This window comes from Delphinapterus leucas, chromosome 4 (genome assembly GCF_059928025.1).
Source record: "Delphinapterus leucas isolate spDelLeu-1000000601 "Yukka" chromosome 4, BTC_Dleu_Yukka2, whole genome shotgun sequence".
Taxonomy (NCBI): Eukaryota; Metazoa; Chordata; class Mammalia; order Artiodactyla; family Monodontidae; genus Delphinapterus; species Delphinapterus leucas.
The window spans coordinates 83137260-83158082 of NC_143132.1; the positions used below are offsets into that span (position 1 = coordinate 83137260).

The 20823-nt window shown below is 55.8% G+C and overlaps 3 protein-coding genes across 6 annotated transcripts in view; 1 reads left to right on the forward strand and 2 right to left on the reverse strand.

Annotated features, from left to right (window-relative positions):
- ECE2 (endothelin converting enzyme 2) overlaps positions 1-2237 on the reverse strand; it is a 33806-nt gene extending 31569 nt beyond the window's left edge. The window contains exon 1 of one of the 2 annotated variants that reach the window (XM_089910754.1): positions 1750-2237. In XM_089910754.1, the coding sequence (XP_089766880.1) occupies positions 1750-1945 (196 nt within the window). In that variant the 5' untranslated portion in view covers positions 1946-2237. The remainder of the gene's footprint in view (positions 1-1749) is intronic. The other variant, XM_022570767.2, reaches the window with a different exon arrangement.
- Positions 2238-2495: 258 nt separating this feature from the next.
- On the forward strand, positions 2496-7975 carry ALG3 (ALG3 alpha-1,3- mannosyltransferase). Of its 3 annotated transcripts, none has more exons than XM_089910758.1 (9): positions 2501-2913; positions 4778-4877; positions 4975-5122; positions 5232-5392; positions 5880-6000; positions 6423-6628; positions 6769-6844; positions 7438-7583; positions 7727-7975. In XM_089910758.1, the coding sequence occupies exons 1-9, from the start codon at positions 2571-2573 to the stop codon at positions 7887-7889; spliced, it is 1464 nt and encodes a 487-aa protein (XP_089766884.1). In that variant the 5' UTR covers positions 2501-2570; the 3' UTR covers positions 7890-7975. The 3 variants fall into 3 exon arrangements, with proteins under 3 accessions (XP_089766886.1, XP_089766884.1, XP_089766885.1); XM_089910759.1 differs by having other exon boundaries at positions 2723-2950; XM_089910760.1 differs by lacking the exon at positions 7727-7975 and having other exon boundaries at positions 2496-2913; positions 6769-6867; positions 7441-7547.
- An 89-nt stretch (positions 7976-8064) lies between these two features.
- VWA5B2 (von Willebrand factor A domain containing 5B2) lies at positions 8065-19580 on the reverse strand. The gene is given in 19 exon segments (XM_089910761.1): positions 8065-8882; positions 8969-9213; positions 9287-9370; positions 9471-9608; positions 10860-11232; positions 11234-11309; positions 11311-11507; positions 12025-12338; positions 12425-12596; positions 13466-13651; positions 14101-14212; positions 14301-14509; positions 14590-14700; positions 15134-15289; positions 15692-15816; positions 15999-16130; positions 16662-16819; positions 16980-17211; positions 19103-19580. Coding segments are annotated over 19 exon segments (3963 nt in total). The 5' UTR covers positions 19497-19580; the 3' UTR covers positions 8065-8333.
- Positions 19581-20823: the final 1243 nt, after the last annotated feature.

Sequence of the window (20823 nt, forward strand, 5' to 3'; positions counted from 1 at the left end):
GACACCAACTGTATAGCCTGAAAGACCTAAAATATTTACTATTTGGCCATTTTTCAGAAAAAGTTTACTGAACCCTAACCTAAAGTAGTTCTCATTATATTTATCACTAACCTCTAGGGGTTGCCATGAGGATTAAATAAGTTAGAAAGGGCTCACCACATTCCCTAGCACCTACCAGGTGTTCAATTTGTCTGTTTAGGTGGAATGTAACATAGGGTAGCCCCCAAGCTGTGGGTCCTGTTCTTAGATCTTGGGAATCCTGTCTGGAAAGTTTTTCCTTTTGATTTTTAGACTTTTCCCTCCTCTATCCAGAAAAGGATATCTCCCAATCGGGCAGAACTTAAGGCAGTGTTACTCTGCCAATTACCAGCATGAGAATCAGTCTGTGGGCTTGTTGAAAATACAGACCCCGGGACCCGCCTTAGACCATCCCTGGAATTATATACTCAGAGTGGGGTCCAGTTTTCCAGGTTATTACACTAAAGCTTGAAAAACATAGATCTATGGTAAATCTATAAATAAATGCAATGGTTTAAAGCCACAAAACTCAAGAGAGGTTTTACCTCTGGGGGGAAGAGGTTTGGGGGACCACACAGAAAACCTTGGATATACAAGGCTTTTTATTTTGTCAGGCTTTTTTCTAGTTATCTTTCATACTCACTCAATCATCTTAAAAACCTGATAAATAAGTATGTACTCTTACTTTTTTTTTTTAAGGCTGAGAAAATGGAGGCACAGAAATTTAAGTATTTTGCCCATGATTCCACAGCTAAGATGACATGTGCTGAGATCCCTACATAATTAGCTGCCTCCAGGGTTCAAGTTCTTAAGCACTTTCTAGTCCTAGGAATGCTGTATTTCTCAAACCGAGTAGGGTATACACACACATTCGAGTTATTATTTATACCTTACATATATACTGTATTATAAATGTCTCATATATGTGAAATATTTCACTTAATACATGGTTTTAAAAATAGCAAAATAAAAACTATAATTGGAAGGAAATCCGTTGTTTAATCAAACTTCACTGGAGCCCCCAAGGCTGGCAGTGGAAGAGAACCCCAAGGGGGGCAGGTGGACCTCTCAGAGCCCCACCTGAAACCCCAGTACTTATTCCTTTTGGGGAGTCACACCAATCTCGGCTGCAATCTCCCCTCAGAGGGAGCTGTCCTCATCCTCACTGCACACGGTGGGATGGGGGTGGGGTGGGGGGGTGGGGACGACGACGACATAGGACCAAGTTTCAGTTAGAGCTTGGAGAGTCAAGAGATAACTCTCTAGGCGACAATGGCTCATGGTGCCCAGTGGCGCACACAGAAAAGCGCTAGGCATTGCGCTCGAGGTGCCTGCACGTGCCTTATCCGACTTGATTTCGCAGCCCCATTTCTAGAAGTGAATCCGGGGCTCAGAACAGCCTCATGATTTGTCCTAAGTCCTACAGTCAACTAGCGCTGGGACTTGAACTAGTTACTGTGAACTCTCCAGTGCTCGAGGCTGCCTCCCTAGGGTCCGGAAAGGGGTCATGGGTCACCTACCACACTCAGACTCAGAGAGACTGTCTTTCTCCTGGGGGTCCCCGGACTAATCTCTTGGCTCCTGTTTGCCCTGGCTAAATACTGCCGAGATTCTAAAGGTACTGGATCCTGACTTCTGACTGGGGAGTCCTCTGAGAGGGGCAGGCAGGAGCGAGGGGCGGGGCCAGTCCAACCAGCTCCACCTGGGCTGGGCAGCCCCGGGACTACCCACCTAGCACGAGGATACGGTCCTCCGGCCTCAGCTCCGGCTCTAGGAGGTCACGGAAGGAAGAGAAGTCCCCGAACCACTCGTAGGGAGCAGAGTCGGCAGCGTCCCGGTAGCGCTGGTCCCAGTACTGGACCTCGCGGTACCCACAGTTCTTCTCTGGTAACTCCGGCAGCGGCGCCCAGGCCCCAGGACAGGCCATGATTGCGGCTGCCGGGCCTTGAAGGCAACTGGCCCCCACGTCTGGGCGGGGCTTGGCCGCTTATGTAGCCAATTGGAATGGCTGCATATAGGAGGCGGGGCCCTTGTGTCTCCGCCCAGCACCAGCAGTTGCTCAACATAAACACGTGGAACTTCCGTCCTCTGCTAAGCGCTCTTGGAAGAATCCTCCGGGTAGGAAAATAATATCGTCCAGACCCTGAATCCTCAGGATGCGCTGCTCACTAACTTCTGAGAGCCACACTCATGGTGTCAGACACACTCCGGCTCGTCATTGCCCCTCTCATATCTTCAGTTTGGCTCCTTCCATTAAGAAGTCTGAAAATTAATGAAACATTCATTTCTTCCTAGTTTTGAGCACCCGAAAGGCTCTGGGGGGTGGCGGGAGTAGCGCGGACAGAGGTCTTGCTCTCCAGGAAAGACTGGCATGAACGCAGATATTACCAACATAGGCGAAGTGTTATGCTAGGCGGGGGAGGTGCGGAGGAGGGGGGGGGAGACATGGCGTGGGCAGGAATGTTACTTTTCTGGGCAAACGTTCGATCCACATTAGCTCTTGTGTGCCCAGGGCTAAGTGTGTACTGAGGAGTAAGACTATTTCTGCTCGTATGGAGCATGCAGTCCATCAGGGGAGACATGTGGAAGAAGTAGATTTTAGTGGAGTAAATAAGGACTCCGGCAACTCCAGTCAGCCCTCGGTCCGTTGGGGCACGCGGCGCGGGAAGCGGAACTTAAGTACCAAAGGGTCGGGCTTCCGGGGTAGCGGGCCCGCAAGTGCGGCGCACCTTCAAGATGGCGGCAGGCCTGAGGAAACGCGGCCGGGCAGGTCCCACAGCTCGGGCGGTGGGACTGTGCGGGCAGTGGCTGCGGCGCGCCTGGCAAGAGCGGCGCCTACTGCTGCTGGAACCGCGCTATACGCTGAAGGTGGCCGCCTGCCTCTGCCTGGCGGAGGTGGGCATCACCTTCTGGGTCATTCACAGGGTGGCATGTGAGTGCGCCGAGGGGGAGAGGAGGGTGGGAAGGGGGACCGAACCCCCGACCAAAACTGGGACCCACCTTCGGAGCTCAGACTTAGACCCCTGATCCACTCAGTCATCAGTTGCAGACTCGTATCTTTTACCCAAATCCTGCTCCGCGGAGAGCCAAACCCGACCTTAATCCCTCCCAGAAAACCTGGGTCCAAGTTAATGGCTGCTGCTGCTGTTTGTCTCTGTGGCTTTGGACACGTCAGTTCCCTTGCTGGGTCTCAATCTTCTCATCTGTTCAATTCTGAGGTCTGGAAGTCTCTTCTCAGTGATGGCATTTTCTGACGGGTTGAGTCTGTTTGGCATTATTGGTGACTCCTCTCCAGGCTGAAAACACTGGACTTAAGGCTTACTTGCTAAAGACCATTAATTCAGTACATATTTATTGAGTGCTTATTATAAGGCTTACACTATGCAAGGTACCAAGAGTATAGTAGTGAAAAAGACACATTTCCTACTTACGTGTGTGGGCCTGGACAAAGATAACAGAAGATTACAACACATCATATTCATCATGATGGTGGTAGACAGGGTGCTATAAAGGACATAGGAGGGCACTTAATTCAGACTTGAGGAGTCAGAGAAGGCTTCCGAGAGAGTCCTCCTCGAAAGATAAGAGCTAGTTCCTTGAGGAAGGAGACAAAAGGGGTGTGTGTGAGGGGGAAGAGTACTCTAGGCAGAGAGAATCCTGTATCAAAGAGCTCCTGTCAAAAGAGAAAGTCTGTTTCCTTTGAGGAACTGAAAGAATTTTTTCAGAGCTGGAACACAAATCAAGTGAGGGTAGTACTAAGAGATGAGATTGCAGAAGTCGAGACAAGATCGTGAAGGAATCTGTAAGCTGTGTTAAGGAGATAGTTAGCATGGTGGTTAAGAATTTAGAGCTCCATGTGTTCCAGTCTCAACTCTACCCTTCCTAGCTCAGTGTTCTTGAGCTAGTCACTTAACCTTATTAATTCATAATTTCATCTTCTAAAAATGGGAAGAATAGAATTTGGTCTTTATCTTAAGAGCCTTGGGGAATCATTGAAGAGTTTTAAGCAGAGAAATGTGATATGATTTCTATTATAGGATGAGCTCTCCAGTTACAGGGTGGAAAATATATTGTAGTGGGGTGAAAGTGGAAGCTGGGAGCCTAGTTAGGGAGCTTTTGCACCATTGTGGCTAGAGATTATGTGAGGCCCAAATTTGAGTGCATGATAGCAGAGAAGGATGAGATAGTAGAGATATTTAGGATAAAGAATAGGCAGGGGACTTCCCTGATGGCACAGTGGTTGAGAGTCCACCTGCCGATGCAGGGGACACGGGTTCATGCCCCAGTCCGGGAAGATCCCACATGCTGCAGAGAGGCTAGGCCCGTGAGCCATGGCCACTGACCTGTGCGTCCGGAGCCTGTGCTTCGCAACGGGAGAGGCCACAACAGTGAGAGGCCCGCGTACCGCAAAAAAAAAAAAAAAAAAGAATAGGCAGAACTTGGTGACTGGGGGTTGGAAATGAAAGAGAAGGAAGTATCAAAGGTGTTTCCCAGGTTTGTGACTTGAGCAGCTGAGAGGTTAATGGTACCATTCATGGAACCCAGGAAGGGGAGCAGATTTGGAGTGGAAGGTTATGAGTTCCATTACAGACATGTTTGAGTTTGAGATACCTGGGTTCACCCAGAGAATGTCAGATAGGCCTTTAGAGAAGGGGTTATGATAGAAGTCCCGAGGATGAGCTGGAACTCTGTGCTTTGATGGGCTGAGGCAGAGAAATTCTGAACCTGGAAGTAACCACACCATCCTGTCGTTTTCCAGATACAGAGATTGATTGGAAAGCCTACATGGCTGAGGTGGAGGGCGTCATCAATGGCACCTATGACTATACTCAACTGCGGGGTGACACTGGACCTCTTGTGTGAGTGGGGATCGGCTGTTCAGTGAGGATGGGAGGGGCTGGCTGGATGCCAGGCCGGATAGCTTGACCCAGACTCACGTTCTTTCTCCTCTTCCAGGTACCCAGCTGGCTTTGTGTACATCTTCATGGGGCTATACTATGCCACTGGCCGGGGCACTGACATCCGCATGGCCCAGCACATCTTCGCTGTGCTCTACCTGGCCACTTTGCTGCTTGTCTTCTTGATTTACCACCAGACCTGCAAGGTGAGTCCTCACTACCAGGAACAGGGGGCCCCAAACTGGGAGGGCTGGGGAGTGGGGATGGTTCAGGGTTGGTGAGCTGACCTTTTTCCCCACTGTGCCCACCTCTCAGGTACCTCCCTTCGTCTTTTTCTTCATGTGCTGTGCCTCTTACCGTGTCCACTCCATCTTTGTGCTGCGGCTCTTCAACGATCCAGTGGCCATGGTGCTGCTCTTCCTCAGTATCAACCTCCTGCTGGCCCAGCGCTGGAGCTGGGGCTGCTGCTGTTTCAGGTCAACACCCCTCCCTTCTGGCCCCCTCTTTCATTTTCTGTATTCCATCACTTTCTCCCCAATTTTCTGCAGCAGAGGAAGTAAGGGAGTGGCCAGTGTAGGTCAGTTAGGGCCATACTAGGTGAGTCCAGGATGTGTAGAAAGTCTTCACCCCCAGGCCCCCTACACACACACCCTCTTCCCATCCTCTGTTTCCTCCAGACAGCATCTGCTGTTGGAGTTGGTCATTGCACTTTCTAAATACTCAACATATATTTGCTCACTCAGTCTGGGTGTAGAGACAAGGTATGAGCACCCTACTCCCAGCCTCCTCCCAGGCTTCCTTATCCTCCCTCCAGCAGTTCTGAGTGTGAGTGCTCACCCTCTGCCTGGAGCTTGCTGGCAGGGGAGGGGAGGAGTTGCTGTGGTGATGGTGGGCTGTACATCTTTGGGTGGGGTGCATGGCCCTGGAGCTGATCTCCACTCTCCTCTCCCCTATCCACTGCAGCCTGGCAGTCTCTGTGAAGATGAATGTGCTGCTCTTCGCCCCTGGGTTACTCTTCCTTCTCCTCAGGCAATTTGGCCTCCGTGGGGCCCTCCCCAAGCTGGGCATCTGTGCTGTCCTTCAGGTATTCCCTCCTTACCCTTTCCCCTTTCTAATGAAGTGGAGGCCACTCTGTCTGGCCTCCTTTCATCCTTGAGACTTCCTCAAAGACAAGAGACAGAGTTTTGGAGTTGATTCTGATCTGGGCAGCCACCACCTCTAGGCTTCGGTTTCTTTAGCTGTCAAACAAGGGTGTTGAACTACACGGTCTCTGAGTCTTTCTAACTCTGCGCATTTATGACTTGGTGAATCCAAACTTAAAGCACTGTTATTACCTGCTTCTTTGGCCCAAGGCTCTTGTCTGGGTGGGTGGGCCGGCTTTCTTGCTATTCCTGGTGGGAGTTAGGGATCCTCTGAGACCTATACCCTGTTCCCCCTCCTCTCAGTGATTAGCATGAGGCTGAGGGTGAGCCTGGGCAGCTCTGTTGACATCACACCCATCCTCAGGTGGTGCTGGGGCTACCCTTCCTGCTGGAGAACCCCGTCGGCTATGTATCCCGCTCCTTTGACCTTGGCCGCCAGTTTCTCTTCCACTGGACAGTGAACTGGCGCTTCCTCCCCGAGGCCCTCTTCCTGCATCGTGCCTTCCACCTGGCACTTTTGACTGCCCACCTCACCCTGCTCTTGCTCTTTGCCCTCTGCAGGTGGCACAGGTGAGAAAGGGGAGCAATTTCATGAGCAGACATGGGGGAAGGAGTGAAGGGCCTAGGCCTTAGGGGCTGCATGGGGAGATGTTGAGCTCCGCTTGGCCCACACTGGGGGCTTGATAAATATCTCAATGGCTTCTCCCCAGGACAGGGGAAAGTATCCTGTCACTGCTGAAGGATCCCTCCAAAAGGAAGGTTCCACTCCAGCCCCTCACACCCAACCATATCCTTTAAATCATGGGAAGGTAAGTCTTGCCCTCTCCAGCTGAAGTTGGGGTCCTTGTCAACTAGCCCTGCATGGCTGGTGACCTGGGAGAGGGAAAAGGAGTTAGCAGTAATAGCTACAGGGCCCATTCATAGAGCTCTTACCAATACTGTGCTGAGCACTTTACATATTTAAGCATTTTTTATTCTTTGTTCTAAATATTATTGAGTTACCATTATGAGTGCTCACTCTCTGCCTGGTGCTGCCCTAAGAGGTTTACATACATTCTAACGTTTAAAGCTCACAAGAGACTCTGTTTTATCCTCACTTTACAGATTTTAAAGATGGGAAAATTAGGGCTTTAAGAAGTTGAGTAATTTGCCAAGGTCACATAGCTAGTAAGTGATGCCTCGTTAGGCGTTAGGGCTCTAGATATTACTGCCTCCACATCAGACTGAGGAATAGGTCCAGAGAGGTTAAGAAACTTGCCCAAAGGTATGCATCTAGGAACAGCAGAGCCAAGGGGCTCTCTGACCCCAAAACTTTTGTCCCTCTGCTTTGAAACCTCCCTACCCCTTCTGCTCCTGCCCTTGGCCTTGACCACTGTATACAGATTGTTTCTGCCCTCTTCACCTCCAACTTCATTGGCATCTGCTTCAGCCGCTCCCTTCACTACCAGTTCTACGTCTGGTATTTCCACACACTGCCCTACCTCCTGTGGGCCACGCCTGCACGCTGGCTCACACACCTGCTCAGGTACCAGCTGGGACAACCTGGGGGCGTGGGAAGGGGTAGGGAGCTCCTCATCCCAAGACTGTGACCACGGAGGGGCAGGGGGTGAGCTGAAGTGCTGCAGGCCTAGAACCTGGACGGACCTGGAGCTTATTTCTCACCTCCAGGTTGCTGGTGCTGGGGCTCATTGAGCTCTCCTGGAACACATACCCATCCACGTCCTGCAGCTCTGGTGCCCTGCACATGTGCCATGCTGTCATCCTGCTGCAGCTCTGGCTGGGCCCCCAGCCTTTCCCCAAGAGCATCCAGCACAGCAAGAAAGCCCACTGAGATCCATCGCTTCCCCTCCAGTCTATTCTCAGGACCCTGGATGGGGATGGACTGTGTGCCCTTCCCAATAAACTTTATGAAGTCCACTTCTGTGCAGCCTACATGGAGGTACCTGGACCAAGCTGTGAGGGACAGGCACGCAGCAGATAAAGAACTCATTCAGACAGTCCTAAGAGGCACTTTATTGCGTAGGATTTAGGGACTGTGGCTCTCTCCCCTTCTACTGCACTGCACAGAGCTCAGAGGGGAAGGGGCATGGGGCGGAAGGAGCAGGAGAGAGCACAGGCAGGCACTTTTTGTGGGGCAAGAGGATTTTGTGAAGGGAATGAGAAGCAGTAGGGGCGGACTGTCACCAGCCCACCCCTTCCCAGCACCAAGAGGCCGGCTCTGGGTGGCAGTGACTTGAGTTTGTTGGGGGGTGCCAGCCAGAGCAACCGGTGACCCTCACATGTTTGCTGGGCTGTAGCACAGCAGGTGCAGCTGCAGGTTCTGGTCCCAGTGGCGCAGCAGCAGGAAGAGACCCCGGGCTGCGGCCTTGAGGTTGGCCAGGTCAAGGCCGTCGGGCAGGTGCTGGGCCCGCAGCCAACAGTCAGCCTTAGCTGCCGCCAGTTCCCACTCGCCGAAGGCCGCGGCACAGCGGTGCTCCAACCACGCAAGCGCCACAGCAGTGGCCCAAGTCCGGCCCCGCAGGTCGGCACCACCAGGCCCTTCTGCCCCCTCCGAGGCCTCGGTGTCTGAGCCCCGGCCACTGTCCACCTGGCCTGGACCCTCGGAGCCCGAGCTGGGGGATGGGCTGCAAGAGGCCGTGGCACTGTCACCCTGGCCAGCACCATGGCCTAGAAGTGCCCAGGGAGAGGAGGCCGAGGTGGGGCTAAGGCTGGTGCGATGCGCAGCGAAGGGCGAGGCGCGGCACAGGCGCTCCCGCGAGATGCGCACTGCTGCGCAGAAGGGTGCGTCTAGGCGGAAGGAGCCAGGTGCCTCCTGCAAGCGCACCTGAGGAGAGAGGAGGTGGGGGGAGAATCGAGCTGAGACAGCGCCCTGGCCCTGGCAGCGCCACCCTCCACCTCCCGAGTCCTCACCAAGGGCAGGTAGTCATGGTTGCTGCCTTCACTGTTGCTGTCACTGGCTTGGCCCGTGTTGGGGCTGCAGAGTCTATGGCTGTCTGGGCCTCTGGCCTTCTGACGGCCCAGGCTGAGCCGAGAGGGAGGCTCGGGGGGCAGACGATGAGGACCTCCGATGGGGGCTGCGCGGTCCCCCAAAGCAGAACTGGAGTTGCCAATTTGGTCCGGCTCCCAGCCGCCTGCCAGAGAGCCTCCCTTAAGTCCTGAACTGGAGCCATTCAGTGGTGGTCCCTAAGCCTGGTTGGTCCCTACCATTTACCCAAATTTGAGTGTTACCTTTAGAGTGGACGGCTGTGGGCAGAGGAGCTGCATCTAGATGACCTTGAGAGGCAGGAGGGGTGCCTGGGGGTTCGGCTGGCTCTGCAGGGGCACAGAAGACAGGGGTGAGGTATGTCTCAGAGGGTGGCCAGTGAGATGGGAACCCGCACCTGGGAGGTCACCTGGAAGGGACCTTACCTACCTGAGCTGTGCACCTGCAGGGCTGAAGGTAGGACCTCTCTGGTGGTAGCATCCACAGCTACAGGGCAGGTGAAGCAGGAAGGGGCAGAGCTGACCTTGCTTGTCTGAAGGGCTCGGAGCCAGGGCCTCCGGGCATGACCTGCAAAACCAAGGGGCCGGGCTTCCCTGGTGGCGCAGTGGTTTAAAATCTGCCTGCCAATGCAGGGGACATGGGTTCGAGCCCTGGTCCGGGAAGATCCCACGTGCCGCGGAGCAACTAGGCCCGTGAGCCACAATTACTGAGCCTGCGCATCTGGAGCTTGTGCTCTGCAGCAAGAGAGGCCACGATAGTGAGAGGCCCGCGCACCGCGATGAAGAGTGGCCCCCACTTGCCGCAACTAGGGAAAGCCCTCGCACAGAAACGAAGACCCAACACAGCCATAAATAAATAAAATTTAAAAAAACAAAAAACAAAAAAACAAACCAAGGGGCCACATGTTGACTGGGAGGGGGGTGTGCTCCCAGCACCCACTCTCTACAAAGGGCTTCACAGAAAAAATCTTAGTGCTCCCATAGCTTCTCCCTCTGTACACATTTTTGGGGTTTTTTGGCCGTGCCTCCAGGCTTGCGGGATCTTAGTAGTTCCCCGACCAAGGATTGGACCTGGGCCCCAGCAGTGAAAGCACCGAGTTCTAACCACTGGACCACCAGGGAATTCCCAGCCTTCAGTCCACTTTTGAACAGAGTGGAGTTCCTTCTTGGGGTCAGCTCAGACTCCTCAGCTTTGACTGACAAGAAGTGGTTAGGCTGAACACTCAACCACATTGTACCAGGACTAGGCCCCCAGTCACCTACAAATTCAACATCCTGGATACAGCCCAGAGGAGGCATTGACTGTGGTACCTTTTCCATCCGCTCATTTCAGCACTGCCCAACAGAACTTCCTGCAATGATGGAAATGTTCTACATCTGCATGATCCAGTATAGTAGCCACTAGTCCCATGCGCCTATTAAGCATTTGAAGTGTGGCTAGTGCAACTGAAGAACTGACATTTTAACTTTATTTAATTTTAATAATCTTCCTAAATGACAGATTTGTTTTTATGTTATGGGCACTGTGAATCATTACAAGATGAAATTCCCTCTCTGTTGGCTGCTAGGAAGCTTGCCAGTTTGGGGTCCCATGCTTGCAAGGGCACAAAACCTCATGGTGTGCATCTTTGATATAATCTCATTCTCTGCTTCCTTTTATTATCCCTTTTTTCCCCATTGCCCTGCTAATTTTTTTTTTCTTAACAATGTGGGTGAGCCACCTCAAATCACTTGTGAGCAAGGTGAGGTGCCTATGCCTCTGCCACTCTCTGTCCCATACAGGCTCCTTGAGCCCTGACTGGGGCCACCAGCAACTCACCCCGGTCAGCCCTGGTCTCGCCCCGTCCTCGGAGAGCCAGCTGCTCGTTGTCCCGGACCACAGAAGCCGCTGTCAGTCGATGGAGTGCTTGGTCCCAAGCATTTCCGCTTTCAGGGGGTGACGGAGGCAGTGAGCCAGCATCCCTAGGTCCCCACAGCATCTCCAGCCCAACGCCCACCTCCCAGCTCATAGGCTGCTCCCCGCACAGGGCCCGGATCACCACATGGCAGCGCGGAGGCTGGGGATGCAGTGGTATTGCTGGAGGGGCCAACTCCCCACTGGGGGGAACAGCCGTGAACAAGAAGGGTGGTTCCATCAACATGTCCCAGTCCATGGGGGCTGGGGAGAGCAGGTTTCCTGGGGAGAGACGATGGTAGGAGCAGGGGCAGTGGGGCGCCCTGGGCTCCACCTCCCCAAGGTTTACTTGGTGTCAGAACCCGACTCCCCATAACCCTTACCTGAGTCATCCAGGCCCTGTCCCAGCAGCTGCCCTGGCTCAGGGCCTGGCCCATCTGGTGCTACACCCAGAGAGGGGTGCCGGAGATGGCCAGGGACTGAGTTCACCCGGTCTGGGGGTGATGAGAGGCTTCGGCCAGTTAGAGCTGCTCTGCGTCGACGGCCCAGCACCTCAGCACTGAAGGCCCCAGTCTGCATGTGTGAAGGTGGTGGGGGGGTCCAATGGTCAAGGAATGCAGAGCTCCTGGCCATCAGACATACATACACAGCTGGCCACATGCCCCTTTGTCTGGAACCCTGGATGGCTGCTCACCACCCTTAGGGGTGAGGCCAGACTCCTGGCGCCTGACCCCCTTCCCATCGTCATCTCACTCCATGCCTATGTCTCAGTTGAGGTTATTGCTTGTCTGTTTTTATTCATGTCTTCTCCCATTTTGCCTAGCTAACTTCTTATTCTTCCAGAGGTGCCTCTTGCTTTCCTGACTCCCTCAGACAGGGTTAGTCACCTTGACTCTGAACCCCCATAAAGCCACATCCCTGTGCTCATCAATGTATGTTGCATGGTATCATCACTATACATTATACCATCATTACCCATCTATTTCTTCAGGTAGACTTAATGGTAACCACTGCACAATTTATGGCATACAGCCAACGGTCAATAAATATTTGCTGGATACATGGTAGATGGATGTGGATTGAATCTCACCTTGACTGGAGCCAGTGGGGGTGGAGGCAGGGGGCAGGAGTGGGAGCCAGCAGATTCTCCCCAGGCCAGGCTGCGGCAGCCCTGCTGAGAAGGGGGATCCAGGGGAGCACTGCCTTCGGGGGACCCAGGGCCCTGGGAGACGGGGGACTCGCTGCTGCCTGTGGAGCCTGGGCCTGGCTCTGGGCTGGCAGAGCAGTGGGTAAGCACATACTGCTCCCGGATGTACGAGGACTGGAAGATGCGGCGCCATATGGCTGTGTCAGAAGAGGGGTTAGGTCCAGGGTCCGTGACTGGGTCTGTCAGAGCATCAGTACCTATTGGGAGGCAGGAGAATAGATCCCAGCCCTGGCCCCTCCCACTGCCCACTCCTCCTCCAACACACATACACTCAGGCACTCACTCCGATCTGAGTCCCCAGCAGCCCACGGGCTGGACAGCTCTGCTGACACAGTGCCTGTTCCCAGTGGCTCTGAGGTGCCAGTGGGCTCAGTGCCAGGGCTGGTGGCAGATGGTGCTTCCTCTGGGGATGGGAACACGGAGCTGCCCAAGCTCTGCCAGCCAGGCTCTTGGCCCTGGAGAGGGATAGACGTTGGGGGAAAAAAACCAACAACTGATTATAGTTATACACTACCTCTTTCCAAACAGGATTTAAGATGACTCACTGCAAGAGGCGATAAAGATAATAAACCAGAAGTGAAAGCCCAGTACTAAGGAAAGAGGAAGCATACATGCTGACCATAGGGTTACTAGAGATGCTGTGGCTGAGCTTCAGGTTTGGCCCTGAGCTTCCTGGCAGCCAGGGAAAAAGACAAACAGTCCATTATACAGCTCTCCTGATCAAAAAGTAGGAAGCATGCTTGGTTCTAGAGAGATAAAGCTTTTCATAATAAAAATAACAATCATTTATCCAACTCCTCCTATGTGTCAAGTATCCTATCAAGAGCACACATGTTATGACTTCTAATTACAACCTTATGAAAAAAATCAGTACAAGGAAATGGGCTCAGAGAGGTTAAGTGACTTGTCCAAAATCAAATAGTTAGTACATGGCAGAGTTGGGATTTGAGATTTCATTTAGACAATGCTCTGTCTGTCCCTGAATGTTACAGGAAATAATCCAGATGGTGCTTTTTGCAGGCACTGTGTGAAGTAATGAGCAAGTTTCAACAAAAAGCTTGAAACTAATGCTGGCGCTGTTCCCTGTAACTGTGTGCTTTAGTGACCAAGGGTAGCACTTTACAGGACAGCTCAGTGGAAGACCTTATGAGGGAGGCAGGCTGCAGTCACCTTGAGGGACCCAGTATCGTCTCTAAGGAGGTCTAGTGGGTAGCAGTAGGAGCGTTTGGCAGAGAGAGGCACAGGGAATAGGAAATAGGTTTTGCAGAGATGCAGGGGCTTCAGCCATCCCAGACCCACCTCCCACACCCCAGCCCAGGCTTACCCCTAGGGGGCGGGACCGGAAGCCGTCCACCCTGAAGAGTGAGCAGTAACTGAGCAGCTGGTCCCCAGGATAGAGCGCTGGGATCTCCCGGGGCGTCAGCAGTGCCTCCACCGCATCGGGCACAAACCAGTCCACAGAGATGTCGCTCAACGCGGGCTCCAGTGCTTTCCGCAGGGCCTGCACCAGCTGTGAGGAGTGACCAGAGGGAGGCCATGGGAGAGAAAGAGGTGCCACACAGCCAACAGAGTGGGAAGGCTGCCCTTCTGCTGATGCCATCTACCCAGCCCCTGGCTGAGGGGAGCAGGGTCCGGCTGGGGTTGGGGGAAGGAATGGGGGTAGGAACAAGCAAGGGGACTGAGTGTTCAGTGCTCAGGGCTCGGTGCTTCTCCTGGCCTGAGCTGTGCCATGTGGATAAGGCAAGACTTTTCAAAGATATGGCTTAGTACCCGGACAAAACTGAGAGCAAGATTTGGGGAGCAGTCAGAGGCCATGTCCCCCACACTTCCAGTCTCCTGCAGCACCCCACAGCAGGGTGCCTGGAGACCCCACGACCTGACCAGGTTCTGTTTCAGACTCAGTGCAACTTGGGAGGAGGACTTAGACGAATAGGGAACAGGGCCCAGGCTCAAGCTCACCATGGGCTGCAGCCTTTCCCCAGGCCTCAGGAAGTAGGCCTGGCCCCTGCTGAGGGCAGACAGACCCTGCAGCAGCTGGCGGCAGGCAGGCCCCAGCCCAAAGGAGAAGCACCTGACAAGAGAAGGGGAGCAGCCGTGACCTTCCGGAGCCTCTTTGGGAGGCCAATCTCAGGATCCTGCCTCTGCCCACTCCATCCTACCTGGCTGCCCCCCTGTGCCACCTCATGAGCTCCAGGGTTTGGTGGGTCGCAGCAGCCATGGGCGAGGCAGCGGTGAGCAGGAACAGCTGCCGAGGGTGGGCCCTGTGCTGGGGCTGCCCAAGGGCCCAGTCCAGCGCAGACCTCACGTCCGGCGGGCCGCCTGCAGCCGGCAGCATCTCAATGCTCTCGCAGATCAGCTTCACAGCTTCCTGGAGGAAAAGGACATGCGCTGGGCCACACTGGCTGAGACGCCTCTGGCTAGGCCACCAAAGCTCCGGGCCACACTCACATCACTGCAAGGCCGGCTCTCTGGGAAGAGGGGCTGCACCAGTGTGCCAAACGTGGCCAGGTTGATGAGTGTCTGGGGCGGGAGCGACTTCACAGCCAAAACGATGGCGTCCTGGGGAGAGCCAGGGAGGGCAGGGTGAGGCAGGCCCCACTGGCACCGGTAGAGAACAAGGGATGCCGGATTGCTTGCTTTCTCCAGGCCATGTGTAAAATGAGGGGTAATCTGGGTGAGGCCCCGTGTGTGTGAGACTGTGAGTGAGACCCTGGCATGTGAGGGAGACTCTGTATGAGAGATGATTGTGTATGTGACCCTGGAGGTGTATGTGAATCCTTGGGTTTGAGATTCGGTGTGACTGAATGTAACTTTACATATGAAAGAGGCTCTTGGAATCTGGGAGAAATGCATGTATGTATGAGCATGAGAAGGAGAGAGGTGTGTGTGTGTGTGTGTGTGTATGTGTGTCTTCGGGAAGCTGCCCCCCAGCCCACCTCAGACCCACTGCTGCACCTAACCCCAGGCCTGCCCACACCGTGCTCCCACAGGCCTTGTGTGCCATGCTGCTGCCATCCAACAGGAAGAGGAGCTCCCGAGTAGCTGTGCCCAGGTGTCCAGGCTTGGAGCTCAGGTCCGGGCAGAAGCTGAGCACCAGCACGGGGTTCAGCAGGATGTCCTTGTGGAAGCGTCGCTGCAGGAACCACACCTGAGCACGGGAGCCCCAAGTCATCCTGGGCCAGGCTGAGTGCAGCTCCGACCTAGGCTGGCAGCAGGACCTAGCCCCGGAGACTTTTTCAATCCAGTCCACCCAGAGGGGGCACCCTTTTGTAGTCATCTGAATAAAAGCGAGGGCAGAGACAAGTGGCTGTCCTCTGCCTAGGTCAGTCCTACCCCCAATCCTCCGAGACGCGTTCCGGGGACGCTTGAGTGGGCCCTCCTGTGAAAATGCTCATCAGCCCTCTGGGAGGGCAGTGGCAGCTACTGAGAGCTCCTGCTGAGAGCAGAAGCCCCCTGCCCATCCCAACGTAAGCCTGCTCGCCTTCTCCTCCTGCACTAACACAGCCAGAAGTGGGACCAGGGGCCAGGCCAGGACCCCAGGCAGCCATACCTGCCGGTCCCCCTCACTGTCCCTTCGCTGCAGCCTCTGGAAATCCCGGCGGGCCCTCACCTGGGCCTCATATTCTGCTGAGCTCAGGCTGCCGGCCTCCAGCATCAGGTGTGGCTGGTGGGGCTCTGGGGAGAAGGGGACACAGCTCTGTCAGGGAAGTCCCTGTCTCTAGACCCCAACTGCTCAGGCCCACTGTCCTGGGAGAACTTTGCCGGTCCGGCCTCCCTGTACCACCAGGCCCACCCTCACAAATGAGGTGGTCCTGAAGCAGGTCAGAGCTGGCCTACTGTGTGTCCCAGTCTCTCACCACTGGGGTGCAGCAGGATCTCCAAGGCCCGGTCGCAGTGGTGGCCCTCTGCCAGTGTGACACAGATGGTGGCTGCAGAGCTGGCATGAGGGGGGGCATCTGCCCGCAGAGCATGAGAGGGGCTCTCCAGGCCTGAGGGATGTAGAGGCAGGGAGAGGTGATGATTGCCCTGCCCCAAGCCAGTACTAAGAGCACAACTATCACCTTCCTAGCCAAGAGTGCTGGGGGCCGGGATCATGGCTGATTGAGCTCAGCTCTCAGAGTCCAAGCTATGGAGTGGGCAAGCGGGGATTTACCTGCTTTCATGGACTGGGAGCAGAATTCCCAGGTGCATCCTGCCTGGCCAAACAGTTCTATATCAACCAACTGCTGATTTAATGTCCTGGTCCACCTCGTGCACAAGAAAACTCAAATTCATCACTTGGACCGGACCGGTCTCATTGTGAGCATCCCTCTTCTCATTGGCGAGTGGAGTGGGATATAAATAAATGACACCGACAAACCTAGGGGTGTGTTTGTTGTGTGGAAGTGGCCAGGGGGTGATCCCACTGTGAGACTAGAGGTTCCTAAGGCTTAGGTCCCTGTCTTCTTTTTGTCCTGTGTTCCTCCCATCCCTGAGCCTTCAGTTATTTCCCAGTCAGCTATGCTGGGAGGGGCACCCACCTGCGAGCAGGCATGGCCCAGTCACCAGCATCTCAAAGGAGAAGGTGTATGGGGCCGGGCAACGGGCAGGGCCTGAGAACACGTCCAGAGGGGCAGCTGGCTCCTCCCAGGCCGGCCCATCCCCCTCAGGGCTGCCCATTCCGAAGCAGCTGGTGGGGCTGGAAAGGAACACAAGGAGGGTCACTACCAGGGCCCCTAGCCCCTCTGGCTGACTGGCCTCAGCCCTTCCCCACCCTGCCCATCCCCCGGGGCACCCTGCCAAAGCCCCCTCACCCGCACTAGACCCAGAGAAGCCGAGGGAGGGACGAAGAGAATCACCATAGGCCCAACCTGTCGTCACAGAGCCCCGGAGGCCTGGGGGGCCCCAGCGGGCCTGGCGGGGCCAGAGGGGTGAGCACGGAGGGCAGGGCCACGCACAGCACCCCGTCAGGCCTGGAGGGCAGCTCCCGGCTGCTGCGCAGGGTCACTGTCATGGTGCCGGCTGCGGCGATGAGGCCTGTGGGCAGCACCAGTGTGGACCGGGCCTGGGCCAGATCCAAGACAAGATGACCTATGATGAGTGAGGAAAGGGGTCAGAGGGGGCTGGAAGCAGTCGAGATGGGAGAATCTGGGGGTGGGAGCAGGCACTGAATCAGGGGAGCTTGGGCAAGGAGGATTTTGTGAGGTTGGAGGGATGCTGGGCTAATGCACTGGTGATGCAGGATGGAGGCATGAGATGAACGATGGTTGAAGGAGAGGGAGGTTGATGGTAGAAGGAGCTGGCTGTCATTAGGAAAGGCAGCAGTGACATCACTGCTAATAGAGGGCTGAGGAGGAGAAGGGGGCATGTCCACACCACCCCTAAGGTCCTGGGGGACCCATACCCTCCACCTCTCTTTCTTTACCTGCTCCAGCCTGTTCAACCCTTGGGCCTCATCTTCCTAAAGAACCCTCGCTGACATCTCCCATAGCCTGGTACCCACCTGCTCACAAATTCCCTGCTCATGAACAGTCACGGACTCCCCACTGCCCACTAGGTGTGGCTCCAGAATTTTCTACCCAAGAGGAATTCAGGAACTGTAATCTATTTGGAAGCTAGCTAGAGGACATTTACATACCAAGCACATCATTTTACTTAGATCTCGGTTTGTTTGGGCACGGGTGGAGCCATGGGCATCACCACTGCTGCTAAAGGGAAAATGGCCAGGTGTATACAGTGATGGTCAAGGCCCTACATGGTCTGGCCCCAGCCTACCTTTACAGCCCTACTTCACCTCATTTCCCCACAATAATCATTTACCCATTCTTTTGAAAAATACTTGCTGAATAAATGAAGGGAAGAAAAAAATGGAAGGAAAAAAAGGAAGGTAAGAAGGAAGAAAGGGGCTTCCATCCCAGGCAGCTGAGGCTTGGGACAGTCTGATACAGTGAAGAGAGCACAGTGTCAGGTTTTGAGTCTCCACTCTGTGATTTCTAATTCTATCCTTTGGTAACTCTCTTGTTTAGAGGAGCCTTGGTTTCCTCATTTATAAAATGGGGGTCATAATTATATGTCAAGGACTGCGGTGAGGAATGAATGAGATGATATACATGAAGCATCCAACGTTTAAGAGACTGCTGCTGTTACTTTTGTCACCTATAAAAGGGGGAAGGAGAACAACACTTGCATTACATACCTCTCTGGATTCATGTGAGGTGACATCAGTGACTGGGCTTTGTCAACTGTGAATCACTATAAACATGAGGTATTTTATTACCATCACCCAGTATAACTTACTTCGAAACCTTTGCTTACATGATTGCCCCTGCCTGGGGTGCCTTTCCTCTCCTCTCCATATCACTACATCCAACCCTTCCTTTCAGTCAAATGCTGGCTCCACTTCCTTCTGGAATTTTCCTGAGGCCTCAGCCTAGAGCTCACTCTCGCCTCTAACTACCTGCTGGGCTTGTGCCAACTCTCAACACCACTGAATTCTGTTCCTCTTCTCACCCAGATGGTAAATCCCATGTGCAGGAATCAAGTGAATGTACAAATAAATAAAGGAATGAAGTGCAAGCCAGAAAACCTAGCAAAGGGGTGGGTTTCCATCCCCTCACCCAGCACTCACTGATCCTCTTTGTGCTACATTTTGTGCCAGATGCTGGGATTCTGGGACTCCGAGATGACCAAAACCCGGTCCCAGGCTCAGGAGCTAAAGCTCCAGAGGGAGAGAGAGACGTGTGGACTGCCTGCCTTGTCTATCTACCTGGCTGCAAACCTCGCGTCAGGCCTGGTTCACATTCCCCCAGCACCTGGCCCACGTCAGGCGCCCAGTCCTCGACTGTGGAATAAAGGGATGAATCAATGAATGAAAAAAACAGTGGCTGGAGGGGGGACAGAGAGGGGCGGGATGCAGAGCGGGTGCAGGAACTAAAGTGCGGCTGCTTTCAGGGAGGTGGGGCGGGAAGCGCCCTGGACTCACCCTGCGCACAGCGGCGGGGTGTTGAGGCCCCCAGTGCGGGGCCCACCGCGCGGCAGCAGGCGTCCTGCGAGCGGCGCCGGCTCTGCAGCTGGAAGGAGACGCGCCGTCCGGCGGCCTCCGCCTCGAAGCCCGAAACCACTTCGGCCTCGGCCAGCGGGTACACAAACACGCCTGGGGCGGGAGGGGGGCACAGGCGATGTCGGACCTTGCTAGGCTTGCGCTGGCCACCACCCTGTGCCCCCGCCCGGGCCTCACCGTCCACAGGCTGCGGCTGTGGGTTGTGGTAGGTGAGCCGGGCCCGCAGGCTGAGGCAGGGTCCATTGGCGCAGGCCCGAACCCAGGAGTCCGTGAGCGGCAGCGGCGTCCAGCTGGAGGGGCAGTACAGGCCGGGCATGGTGCCTCTGGTGGAGGGGGTGCTCGATGAGGGGCGCGCGGCGTGAGTTGAGGGCGTTCCGCCCCACCCTCCTGAAAGCAGGCGGGGAGGCTCTAACTCCGGCGCTGGGACGCGGACCTGCAGGGGGCGCGAGGCTGAGCCCGGCCCGGCGGACAGGTGGCGAGGGGAGGGAGGCAGCGGGGGTGGCGGGATGGGCATCTTCGCCGGTTACCTGGGAAGCCGGGGCGGAGCGCAGCTCCAGGCAGCACGGGGACCCGGGGAGCGGAGGGTTAATGTTTAACTGGAGCTACGGGCGCCCAGCAGTCCCGCCGCCGGCTCCTCTAGGGGCGGGGGGGGGGTAGTGTCGCAGCTGTTCCATCACACCCTCCCGGGCCTCACCGCCACCCCAGTACCTGCCGGCCCCCCGGGGCTCCCCGCGGCTGCCAGCTGTTGGAAGTGGCGCGGGTGGAGAGATGGAAGATGCTCTGGGTGGGGAGCAAGGGTTTAAAGGGCCAGCATCCTTCTGGGTGTCCCCAGCCCAGCAAGGGATAGCAGGGGCGGGGTGGGACGGGGAGCCGAAGGGCCGCAGTCCCTCTCTCTCTCTCTCGGGCTCCTCAACTGACAGGGGCGCTGAGACGGGCTGCAGGCCGGAGTGGAGGGGATTGGGTTGGGAAGAACGAGATGGGAAGCGAAAGGAGGGGGTCTTACGGAGGTAAGACCCGGAGAGGTGTTGGGTAGAGGGATTAGCTGGCATCCGTCCAGGGCACCTCTCCCCATCCTGGCAGAAGTGATCTGGGATTGGGAAGGGGGGCTGAAGTCGCCGCCGCCCGCACAGCCGAACTGTCTATGGATGCTGCGGGCTGGGTCTGGGGATCGTCCCCCTCCCCTCAGGCAGCCCCAGCCTCACCGTGGCGTCCTCTGCGGAGTTCTGGGCGCCACGACGGGACCAGGATAGGTGGTGCCGCCTCTGCGACCCGGTCCACATTCAGTCCAGACACCTGCCGGGCGCCCGCAGCGACCACTCTGAGTCCGCCCAGGGGCGTCGGCCCGGTGGGTGCTGGTCCCGCCCCCGCTCGGAAGGCGGCCCCTCCAGCTGGCCTTGGCCCCGCCTGTCGCTGCGGCGGGGCTGCTGCTCCCCGCCCCCTTCGGGCGCGGTACCGCCTCCGCGCCAGCGCCGGCCGCTCCAGCCAGACCAGGCGCCGCAGTGCAGGAACCGCGTCCTCGCCCCGCGCAGCCCCCGATCAGTGCGGGGCGGAGGCCTTCGAGGCCCCACCCTTTCCGTCCTTCAGGAAGTGAGGGGCTCTGCAAGTGCAGCAGAGGGGCTCAGTTTTCAGTCCCCCCACCCCCG